The 13116-nt window shown below is 36.3% G+C and overlaps 1 protein-coding gene across 2 annotated transcripts in view; it reads left to right on the forward strand.

Moving 5' to 3' along the window:
* LOC124188032 (calcium uniporter protein, mitochondrial) overlaps positions 1–10824 on the forward strand; it is a 73443-nt gene extending 62619 nt beyond the window's left edge. For both annotated transcript variants that reach the window (XM_046580295.1, XM_046580296.1), the window contains 5 exons: positions 5554–5724; positions 5904–6022; positions 6418–6564; positions 6682–6885; positions 7297–10824. In XM_046580295.1, the coding sequence (XP_046436251.1) occupies positions 5554–5724; positions 5904–6022; positions 6418–6564; positions 6682–6885; positions 7297–7644 (989 nt within the window). In that variant the 3' untranslated portion in view covers positions 7645–10824. The remainder of the gene's footprint in view (positions 1–5553; positions 5725–5903; positions 6023–6417; positions 6565–6681; positions 6886–7296) is intronic.
* Positions 10825–13116: the final 2292 nt, after the last annotated feature.

The following is a 13116-nucleotide window of genomic DNA, read 5'->3' on the forward strand; positions in this document are numbered from 1 at the left end:
AAGTTTCCAGGCGTTCAACTCCGGTCCACGAACTTATGACACGTACAGTCTGGAACAATAAGAGTATGGGGAAAACGTTCGAAAACTGCAGTTAAAGCTAATCCAGTTTAACATTTAGAATTAATGGAGTCACCTTTCGATCCCGATTGTAATTGTGAACTGTGGATTTTGGGTTCACTAAAACACCAGTTACTTAATACTACATTAAAAAAATCAGATGTCTCCAGCATGAAAATTCTCCATCAAATTACCCCCAGAGATAGAATATTTCTACCTCCGTAAGTGAAATTGTTATAGATTATACGTAACTCGATTTTAACGATTGAACTTTTTCGATATTAATTCACAGTTATTGATGAAATTATCAATGAAGAAATTATACAGTTTAAATCAAATTTAACTGTTTTATCTAGCAAACCCTTTTCTTTTTTTTTTTTTGTTGCTTTTTGTTTGAAAGTGTCAACCGACTTCGTCTACCATTGTTTGCCGATCGTCGAAAGTTCTCGTTAATATATTTAAAGCCCTTGCACCCGCGGCATTTCATTTCTGTTATATCCACATTGTCAACGTATCCTAAATCCGATTCGGCAGCGACTTGGTGCGGAGAATAGCTACATGATAATAGCAGTGGTTTTTGCACGGCAATCTGTTACATTATGGATTCGTAAATTGGCGTAAGATAAAAACGAATTCCAACAGTTAATGAAATTCGCCTAGCGTATTATAACTTATCCCTCCGGCTTTTTAAGACGGTCGATAACTTCGTAGCAGCTGCAAATGTTGTAAATATACGCCGCGAATTTGAAATTGGCGCGCTATGATATCGCCAAGTTCGAATGCAAACTGGCACCTGCTTTGCCGAGCGAGAGGTTTTGCTCAGTTGATATATTACCGATTGCCACATTGAACATGCTCAGCGTTGAAGCACCGGAACGTTTTATTGGCCTACATGTCGAACAAATTCAATTGTGAAATTAACCTGAAAATAATCCATCCCCGTGTTTAGTTGGTTAATGGTGCCGGATAAGCGATCGAAACATCATTGTTGCGTGTGCTTATGTAGGTACGACATCAGCGCAAACTGCTTTACTTGTATACCAATAATTGCTTGATTAATCTCTTTACACACGCTCAAACCGCAATTGCACGTGTAATTACGCTCGCGTGTTACTATGTTATAACAATATTGATTCAGGTGAAATAACACGTCCCAGACCCACCCTGTGTGAATACATCGGGCAATCGGGCAATCGGGCAGCGTCATAAATTATATGTGAGGGATTGGTTAGTATCATTGCGCAGGTGTTCAATGATCCTGCAACGCCAATGAAATTGCTCATTTTATTTTGATCGAACGTCGATAATTGATCTCGAGGAAAAGGGCTTCGCAAAATTAAACACAAAATCTGTATGAAATTGGAGAAAATTTCAACACTTTGATCTTTTTATGAACGTGTTGTGACTGTTACGGTACATGGACTCATATAAACTTTAACAATGTAGATTGCTTGAAAACAAGCCTAATTCCTGTACAATTATCTGGCAAACAAGTAGGAGCGATGTATTATCGCCGGTTTGTATCAGAGAAACATCATACGCCACACAGAAATCCAAGTGCAGGCGGTTAAATCAAGTAATGCAACTAGACCATGACCACTAATAAGCACTTGGATGTCCGTTATAGTAATTTAGCAATTAGCAGTTTACGATTACCCGACAAGTAGGCCGCTGTCGTGATATATATAAAATATTAAAAACATATTTCTTTCTACTGTCTTTTACTCATCCGAATCCAGGGCTCGATTTTTTGAGTAACGAGAAATCGTCGCTCAAACAGATCTCCAGCTTACCGACGATTCTTGTGACGGAGTCTCTCCTGTACCCACAACGCATCTCGGTCGACGTTTATATGTCCTAAGCTGTGAGGTTCGCTCTGCACGCCTCCCATGGTCAGACGCCTGGCATCAGCAGCTTTATGAAACACAGTACAAAAGGGCATATAAGTTGGCCGGAGTAAAAAGTTGGAAATCAGCTGTGAACGACTACCACAAGATCCTTCAAAACAGGTGGAACATAACTTTAGAATTTGATTGCAAAAATTTGCAAATTGTAAATTATATCTAGCGATTCGTAAGCGCGCCTACATTTATTACGTTCGTTCACGACCTGTCGTGAGGTCCGCTTTTGTACCGACAGATGTCACCGTGACGTCGCTTCTCTCGGGGGGAAAATTAAACGACTCGAAAAGAAGTAGGATTCGATGTGGCACAAGTGATATATGCTACGTGCATGTGACGATTCGTTCTTTTGCGAACTTTTTCTCGAAAGGGTCGGCCTTTGGCTTTGACCCAATTGTTTGAAACCAAACATAGTTAGTGATTTATGATGTAGGTGTGACTCACTGGGGAATTGGTCAATTCTGGTGTTAACACTATATGATGACTTTTCAAAATTATCAGTTTTGAGGAAATCGTGTTCTCTCGACTACCGATGTTGGAGCTCACTTGTTTAATCAATTAATTGATTGTAATCATGAATAGTTAGTGGTCGTAAATTCCACTTGTGTGCGTGCCACAATACTAATTGGAACAATGCCCCTCGACCACTAAACAGTTTGATTAGCGACTGTGAGAACAGGTTAAAATTACAATTCCACTAAAACGCTTATATAATTTGAAACAGTGGATTTATTCATTGATTTTGCAGTTTGCATTGTGACATTACGGAAATTTAAGGTTCTGCTTCGGCTCGTATCGTTGACGCCGGAACTGATTGCGATACTATAATTATACTTTGTATAAAAGGTAGGATACCTAATTGACACGGTAAACTATGAAAGGTGAACGCTTTTCTGAACTTTGTATCAAGTAAATATTTACTGAATAATAGAAAGTAGGAGCAAGTTTTTTGATTCTAAAAAAAAGACTGAACACCAAAGTGCCAATTTGAAATTGGAACCATATCAGATGGTCTCCAGAGACAACCTCGATGCATTTATTATTAACTAATTTCAACTCATGATGGATGATTGAGGAAAACTTTAGTTGTTAATTCAAAACTAAGCTATAAAGCTAAAGACTAAACATCACGAAATATTTTCAATAATCAGAAGAGAGCTTCATAGATTTTTATGAGTATTGGTTATGAATTTAAATTTAAATTATGAGAATCTCACAATTATTGAAACCACAGGGAGATGGAATGAACGTGAGTGTTACACAGCTTAATTCGCCCACATCCAAATGTAACGAATTAAGAAATATTCAATTAAACTTTTCGTACCAACTCAGCTTGTACTACTGAATAATACATTTCAAACCAATTCCATTTCAGCGTATATTGCAAGTGAAATTCAACTGAAAAAATTGTAACTTCTTTCTCACGGTCAACAGCTTTCACAGTTTGACCGATCGCGTGATCACGATTATTTTCATTATGCTCCTAAAGAAATTAAAAATCTTGCCGAACGATCTACCTCAATGATCAGGACCGCATCGCGCGATACATCCCATAAAAAATACACTACGATTATTGGTATCGGTAAACAGGACCGGCACTTTTTCCCGGTTTTCACTTTGCAGCGGTAGAGGAAAAAATAATCTTTTTTTTCAATCACACGCACCTATTACCAGTTAAAAGTTATTGTTTCAGCAAGATCTCGGCGAAGACTGGCGTCCGAAAGCTCCTCGGTGTTTCCGCTCGAGAAGATTTTGCCACTTCCACATTCTTTCAGCAAGTCAACTGCTGCGTATGATTCTTGGATATATGTTGGTGTTTCATTAGGACCATTATCTATAACTAGGCGACCAAATCGACTAGTCATCATCACAATACCCAATTACACTTTATACACACCCACTTGGCGCCCTCTTTCCCTGCCCGGCTGTGCAGTCTTTATCTATATGTGTACCTAGCCGGCGAAGGAAACGATTGTGAAAAATTTTCTGTACATCCGGGAAAGTGCGTTTCACGAGTTTACGTCTAAACGCTTGCGTGTTTTTAGTCATACTAGAAATTAGTTACCGCGGTACGTTGCTAATCGATTCGCCCGTAGTCAGTATCACACTTATTATGCAATAATTAACCACCTGGCTGGAGGTCCTTGCGATAAAATAAAATCAATAGAATGTCACACCTCACGTTACTAAGTCTCCAAGTTTGATACAAGTTCGGTTTAGTTTCCAAGTTTTGGCGAAGTTGAACAATAAAATTGATATCGGATCTGGCAGGATACGTATGATGATTAGACGGTTGAATTAATCATCAGGATGATTATAGAGTTCCGATTTTATTTTCATAAAATATTGTAACGTGCCGAGAACTATTGTTTACGTATAATATTTTAACCGGAAATCGTCTTCACATTTTGGTCCATCACTATGTCTCCACCAAATTTTTTTTAGTAATAAGGCAAGTTATTGTACCGTTTTACTATATTCGAAAGACGTGCAAAACATTTAGAGATCCATGAACTTCAATAACGAGTAGAGAAAGGCTTCGAAAAAATTATCAAACTTTCCTAAAGTTTGCATGGTTGCGATATTTTGTAAGCAAATACGATCAAACGACTTGCAAGGTTTCACAGCATGTATAAAAATTTTAAATTGTTAGAAAATTAAAACCCTCAACTGTACAACTAACCTGCATTGCAATAGTTGCATTTCAATACGTTTGCCCTCCGTCCGGAACTGCAGCTACTTTACGATACGTACATACTTGCGACATTCTTTCCTGTGAGGCAATGTCAATTCTCGATCATGTAAGGTGTACCAGGAGTGAATGTACGTCCACCCACGTGCGCATACTGCAGGTATCGGCATAAAGATTTAATAAGTCTTTAGACAATTGGTTTTGCCACAAGCCTAGGCAGCAGTTAGTTCGCGTTCGGTTCCGTCCTGCTTAACGCGATTCCTAGTGTAGTCGCTACAGTTGGAAGTTCTGCCTCTTCGCCCAGTGATCGCCGAGGTTTCTCCACACTCTAATACCTTCGGTATATCTAACCGCTCTGTGGTAAACCAGGTTAGCTTACCAGCCAATTATGAATTTATCACGCCAACAAACGACGCCCGTCGTATCATATGTATGCAACTTAATTAATTATACACCAGTATGGATACGTGTGCGATGGATCCTAATTTACAGTTTTTTTATACGTGAAATACTTTTATCAATTTCTTCGATTCACGATTTTTCGTATCGCGTAGCACGCATGATCTGGCAAAATGTCTAAAATTAAATTGGAATCAGGTTTTATCCATCTCAATGCAACTCTGCGGAGTAAATTCAAAAAACTTTTACTAACTTCGTCAGATTGAAACCTGGAAGTTTGGTGATTTTTTTAGTTGGTCAGAATGGAATTATTACTGCGGTTATGATTCAAAAACCCAATTGACGATATTCGTGAAAATTGAGCCAACTAGGAGGTTTTTCAGATTAAATTTAACAAGGAATTTATAAAAACTAATAGTAAAATTATGATTTTTACATATGAAATGAAACATTGTAAGCTATTTTGATAACGTACCAACCCGAATCATATCTTAATTGTTGCAGATGTTTCCGTTGTTTACCACAGAGGATTGCCACGAGTCACTGTTCCCCTACCGTCTAGACGTGAGAAATGCATGTTCACCCTGAAGCCGATCACACATACAGTAGGAGATTTTTTGGATATGCTTAAGCAGGAGGATAAGGGAATTGACCGAGCCTTGATCACAACGATAGGTAACGTTCGCCATTCTGTGCAACAAATTATTCATACACCCCATCAATCAATCCTTCATTGTCAGCTACGTACAAGGCCCTATGGCTATGTAGGAAACAGGAAAACGCAGACAAGAGCAAAGTGCAAAAGGCATCATTTGAACGCGGGCCAAGAAAAACAATTATCATTGTTATTTCAGATGGAATTAGAATAGCTTCGGCAAACTCGATAGAATCTTTAATGGAAGATGATTTCAAGCTCATCGTCAACGACAACATCTACACGGTCAGCGCACCTCAGCACGAGAGACTCACGATGGTAGGTATATCGACAATTAACTCATCACCTCGAAAATCATTCTGTGTTTAACGATTTCACGCCCTGCAAAAGGGCAATTACATTTAGTAGAAGTTGAAATACCACACAGTAGCAATGCGAAAATTGGTCATGCCTAGTGATGCTCAAATAATCTTTAATTCTTTGAGTTTGCTGTTTGACCGTTTAGCGTAAAAAATCTACAAATTCCTCTTTGTTGTTGGGAAGTTTCTCATCGGCAAAATCCAGAACGATGAAACGAGACTAAAGACGAAAAACCACGTAATAGATAGATTATATGCGATACTTTTGATGCATTCGTTATTTCGGTCAAAACGTGTGTTATGCGTAGTAAAAGACAGCCAAATATCTAGTTTCGTCTTCGATTCTGATTGCAGGAGGAAGCCCAACGAATATCGGACGTCAGAGTATTGGTGGGACAACTTTACGAGGCTCTTCACGTCGACGAGCATCAACTACAAGAGGAGAAACAGATCCTCACTCAGCTCGAAGACATCAAGATGCAGTTGCAGCCGTTGGAGGATGTTAGTTTTCATTAAAAACAAAATCGCCAATTTACATATTAGACATGTTCTTTTTTTTCTTCCTCTTCCACCAATATTCCGAACTCAGATTGATATCGATTTTCCAATAATTCATAGAAACGACTAGAACTTGAAGTCACCGCATCTAGACGCACGAATCTACTAACGTGGGCTGGCCTCGGTTTGATGTCGGTTCAATTCGGTATCCTTGCCAGGTTAACCTGGTGGGAGTATTCCTGGGATATCATGGAGCCTGTTACTTATTTTGTAACTTACGGCACAGCAATGGCTTGTTACGCTTACTACGTACTCACTAAGCAGGTAAGCTGCCGAAGTCCTCGAGCCAGGCATTTCGAAATGTCTGGTTTCGTTTCATCGGTACTTTCAAGTTCTCTCCTAGAAATTTCCCGAAATCAAAAGAGAAGTCTGATTTATAATTGAGAGACCTGTGATACTGAAAATTTGCGTCAGCATGCATCCGACGCTAAAAGATGAACATTATTTATTACCACAATACATCTATTTTTCACGAAGTCCCTTCGTTCGTGATCTAAAGCACAAATGTGGTCAAATTAATCAAGGTTTATTCGACTTCATTTATATTAGTTCCAAACAGATAAAAATATCTTTGAATTTTATGGCAATGCAAAAATTTGATGGAATTGAAGATATTCCTGTGAATTCAAATAGACTTTTCTACGATTGTGAGCTGAAGCGTAATTTTTTTCACAGGAATATCTGCTACCCGACGTACGTGATCGGCAGCACTTGTTGATCCTGCACAAAAAAGCACGCAAGCTTGGCTTGGATTTAAACCAGTACAATGTCCTGAAAGAGCAGTCAAGCGAACTGGAGACGAAGCTGCAACGTCTACGAGATCCTATGAAGGTACGGAAAAGCTTCGTCGACATAAAGAGAGAAGAAAGAGAAAAGTACTCGAGCAGTAGCTCCAGATCGCCAAGCAGCTCGCCTAGTCCTAGTCCCGAAAGAGAAGAGACGAAGAAAAAAGAAAGTACTGAAACACCGAAAAAAATCTCCGACGTAGTTCGCGAATTTAGCGCGAAAAAACCGACGAGATAAGTCGCGTAGGAAGTGAAACGATCTAATGATCCACGTGACGGTACAGCGCTATTTTCTAAAGTCAAGCGTTATTAGGGTATAGCGTGAATAAAAAACTGTCACGCGGATTTGTTTTTCCGTAATTTAATATAGTGGAATTGATCAATTTGTGAAAGGATTTGGTCGCGTTTAGGTATATCAGTTTCAGGCAATTGCCAATGTCGTTCGGTGCCATATACTGTAACTTTACTACGAATAAATTTTGCATATGGAGCTAAGATTCGTGTAGATATATAATGCATATTATTGTGACGAAATGAAACGCGACAACCAATAATATAACAAGGAAATATAAGAATTAATCAATTGTTCGAGGTTTATCTATGGAATTGTGTCATTTCTTTTTAACAATTGAACATAACTGATTTTTATCTGCTTTCCACGATTTAAATTTGTTTAAACGTAGAATGTACTAATACTAAAGAGTAGGTAAGCGAATTATTACGGAATGCAGGTTTTCTTGTAGGTAATTGAGTGATAAAAAAGAAAAGAATTGAATTAAAATACGAAAAAACATTTGAATTGAAAACTTAGAATTATTTATAAAGAATTAAAGCCATACGTATGATAAATAAAATTACTATACCTTGTGCAAATTTCTTCTATAATTACTTAATGTATATGATTGAAAAAATTATGGTAATAGTTTTGTTCAAATTAGAAAAAATTTAATTGTGAATAAATCTAAGATGGTAAATTCTTCGGAAGAAAGCCTTCTACCGTATTGTAATACGACTATATTATATGTAAACGCTCAACTGTGTAAAATGCACATATTAGCTGCAAGATTATATTTATAAATAACAATATTGTTAATAATAATATTTCAAAAGAATTGTCTTAAGTTATAGACATGTCTTGGCAAACGTCATGATAATGTTTGAATATATTTCATTGTGTGATCAATAATAATTTTTTTTCTTGTTTTAAAAACGGTTGCAAATTTTCAACGAAGTAAAAACAATCACATGATATTTCATACCAATAATTTTTCTCACTTAACAAGTTAAAATATAATATTTCTATATCATCCATTGAAGAGCACAAATCTCCTTTAGATCGATATGCCACAATAGCTTTGTCGTTTTCTGCTTAAATCTCATAGAAAACAAAAGCTAAATAGGTTGAATCTACCCGATATGTTTTCTCAAGATTTAGGTATTATAATGTATGTACATCGATAGAATAACTCAACCGTGGGAACAGTTATTACGAGCTTCTGCGTCAGTGAATTTTCACAGCCTCTCAGACACGTTTATGAAATCCCATAAAAAAAATTTACTCCGTTAAGCTCTGAAAAACTTCAAGTTGAAAATCTTTTAATTTTAATGCAATCTTTGTGAAGAATAAATACAAATTTTTCTTATGCAAATTTAAAACAAACTGATGAAGGACTGTTTTTAAATCCTCGGAAAATAAAAAAATAAAAAACTCAGAAAAGTGTCAGACTTTTCTTTTTGTATTTTTGAAGCTTTATTGCTTATCTGAGATGTTCTATATTTTACAAATACCCAAATATATGTGTACGTATAGATGCATTGCAGATTTGCACGTTTACTTATGACATCCATATATCGAATTATACATACTTACAGTACGTGTAACTATACATATAGATGTTTGAGCGACAACTGTTCATCGTTATATACAAGTATAACCTTTACTTATACATAGATCAACCACTACGGGATCTGACAATTGAAAGTAGTTTTATAAAAAAGAAAAAAGGTCGAAAAAATATCTCGCTTTAAAATTGGATTATATTTTAAATCCGTCCACAAGACTTCGATTCACGCGTGCACCTTTATCTACTTTCTATTCTAGAGCTAACCGAAATTATTAAAATATATAATGTTATACGTTTACAAGACTAGTCGATAGTAAAATGGTAACATATAGAAAATTTCGTACATGGCAGTAGCAGCACATTTTATGATGAAAATCTTTTCAGAATATAAATTTATAAATGAATTAATCATCCACTTAAGATTGTTGAGAAATTTCTCTAATCTCATAATATTAACAAGTTAATGAAGTAGAGAGTATTGGATTACTCAATCTCTTTTAGCTAATTGCCACAAAACATTAGAAACTTATGCTTGGTAAATATTTAAAATTAGACTCAATTTTCTTAGGTGAATTAAACGAATATATTATATACGACAAAGTTAAATTAAAGTGCCACGAGGTGTGTGCCAATCTCTATCATGTTTCACAATCGTTTCTCATATTATATGCGCGGTTAACACAGGCTTGGCTGTACTTTACGTACTTTAGATGACGAATGCAGCCAGGAAATAGTAATCTGTAGGATATGAAAAGTCCAGTTTCCATTACTTTATTTTTTTTTGTCACGTATTGTGTTTTTCAGAGAAAAAAAAACTTCCCGAAAATTAGTAGTAGTATTAATATTAATAATAATAATAATAATAATAATAATTACACTAATGACAAGATTAACAATAATACAATCATACATTATAATGAAATTTTCCTAAAAATTTGTATATAATACTAAATTATATTCAGTGAAATTATCTCTCGTGCTTTTCCTTGAGCTTACTAACCAGTAACCGAATGCCTAACGTGTGAAAATGAGTTTCTTAATTATGAAGTCATTATATGATAAATCATAAAATGTCTTAAGAAAATAAAAGAAAATAGATGATTGTATATATCTATACATATATATATATTATATATTGTATACTTTAAAATCTTTAAACGTTTCCTAGACACACGTCGTATTGATTGCGATCTCTGGAATTTATGCACTGCAGTTACTCTTGTAGCATTAGATCTTACACTTCCTCACTTAAATACGTTATACGAGTACATTCAAAAGTATTGTTTTTTTTTCACGGCACGATTGCATTCGTATATAACGGTAATTAGCTGATATCTGATCTGCCGAGTTTCTCATTTTACGAAGTCATTTTCAAGATTAATTACTCTATGAATAGAAAATTCATCATTTAGATTCAATTTTGTGCAAAAACAAAGCTTCAGGAAAGTCTGCAGTTTTTGTTTTCAATTTCTCAAACGTGTCATTCAAGTTCTGCAATCGTATCAAGTAAAAAAATTACGTCAATCCAGTGTATGTACATAATTTCTGAAAATACAAGCATATTTATTCAATTATCTGTGATTAAACCAAGACTATTTTTCCATCTACGGAAATCCATCCACCCTGTTTAGGAATTTCTGTGGTTGTTTTTTCCGTTAATCTAGATTTTATTTTCTTAATTTTTCTATTTTTATCAAAATCCTTAAGTTTGAAAAAGGTTGAACAAATATCATTTTAAGAGACTGCCTTTTGTATTCCAGTTATATACCTATAATGCCACCTCGCTAATGTCTCGTGTGTTAATTTTTCTCTTTGTGAAATTACGACCTCCATTTGGCTTATATATTTCGCATAAATCGTTCATATTGTTGCAAGTCATGGATTTTACTTTTAATTTTATTTAACTCTCACAACTGTATCCCTGCTAGATATTAGCTCAATTTATCGTAGTAATTTCTTCCCTGCTGTAATATCCATCTTTTTATGCGTTTGTTTTTGAAACCCTCACCATATTTTTACTTTCGATGGTGTGTATTTTATTATACAGCTCGGTTGTAAGTACTTTATCTTTCCTGTATCCAATAGTTGTTGTTTTTCGGGCTTTCGTTGCTCGACTTGTTCTCGATTTCTCTTAAGTTGTACCAGCGTGCTTTTTTATGGACACCTGTCGTACGTCTGGTATCCTTGTGGTGGCAAATAGCATACATTTCAGTGATCTCCTGGTTTCTCAAGGGCTACATATCTCTCGTATCAGCTTCTGCATTTGTTCTAACGATCTTAAACTCTTCCGGTATGCATTTCCTCGTGCAGTTATTCCATATTCGCTTACGGAGTGTACTAGCGCATAATATATTTTCCCCATCGTATCTTGACTGACCAGCGATCTTATATTAATCAGAATACAAATTGTTTTTCATAGTCTCGCTGCTGTTTGGTTCGTGTTCCACTTCACTCTTCCACTTTATTATGTCCGATGTTTCTCCTAATTTGTACATTGTTGTTACCATGTTTTCTTTGAACAGCTCTGGAAAGCTGCCATTTTTCTATGATCCTGTTGAAAATATATTCTAGTGGTTTCACGATATATTCCATTGTTCCGGTCAACAACTCCACCATCATTCCGTCTTGACGCTGTGTGTGTTTTCATCTACATTACGTATATCTTCTTATTGACCGTTCTGTGATTGGTAACAGATATATCGATTTCTGAGTTTTTGCCGTTACTTCTTCATCGTTTCCTTTCGCCCCTTTTGTCTGAAATGTAAAAACTAAAATCATTACACATCATATCATATCATTCTACATCATACATCATACATCATACTTAGTATTAAAGTTCGAAACCAGAGTTGGGATGTTCGGATTTTCGGATGTTCAGAAAGTGACGTCACCCAAAATTTTTTTTCTCTTGACGTCATCGACCTAAAATCAGCTAGCCGAATTCCTCAGTCTGGAAACAACCGCGCAGTAGAGCGGACGGATGAGAATCGCGCTCCGCAGATTTCGAGTACCGGGTTCTCTACCCCGTTCCAGATCCGCTTTCTGGTGCAACTCGACTTCCTGGACAAGCGCTCCGTAGTTTCGACACTCCAGGTCCGCTACTTGGAGAAACTCGACTTCAGGGACAAGTGCTCCATGGTTCCTGCGCTCCAGGTCCGCTACCTAGTGAATTTCGACTCTCGGAAGACAAGGAAGACGAGGAGGACGAGGATTTCTGACCAGTGAGTATATCATTTTTATAATATTTAATGGCTATTGTAATTATATTTCATTTAAAATTTTTTAAACTTGTGTTTACAAATAATTATTTCAATTCATTTTTTTCGCAAGCATAAATTCAGTAGCTATCTATGCGCTAATGCAATTTATTATATTATTAATTAATTAATTAATTATATTAAACCTTACAGAATATTTTTGAAGTGTTCTTATATATATATTACTGTTCATAGTATACCCCGAGGTGGTTGGCGGTGGTTGCAGATGATCGAGATAGACGAGGATGAGGACAAGGATGACGAGGACTTGTGCACTGTGTAACATTTTTATAATATTTGATGGAGTGGAAGGAGGATCAGGAGAAGGATCAGGAGTAGGAGTAGGAGTAGGAGTAGAAGTAGCAGTAGAATAAGGATTGGGAGTGGAATCAAGAGTAGAAGTAGGATCAGGAATAGGATCAGGAGTCGGAGTAGAGGTGGAAGTAGTAGTAGGATCAGGGGTAGGAGTAGAAGTATGAGTAGGGTAAGAGTAGGAGTAGGATCAGAAGTAGGAATAAAAGTAGGAATTAAAGTAGGACACTACCCTACACTCCCCTGCCCTTCTCCTATACTCCTACTTCTACTCCTACTCCTACTTCTACTTCATCT

This window comes from Neodiprion fabricii, chromosome 1 (genome assembly GCF_021155785.1).
Source record: "Neodiprion fabricii isolate iyNeoFabr1 chromosome 1, iyNeoFabr1.1, whole genome shotgun sequence".
In the NCBI taxonomy this organism is placed as follows: domain Eukaryota; kingdom Metazoa; phylum Arthropoda; class Insecta; order Hymenoptera; family Diprionidae; genus Neodiprion; species Neodiprion fabricii.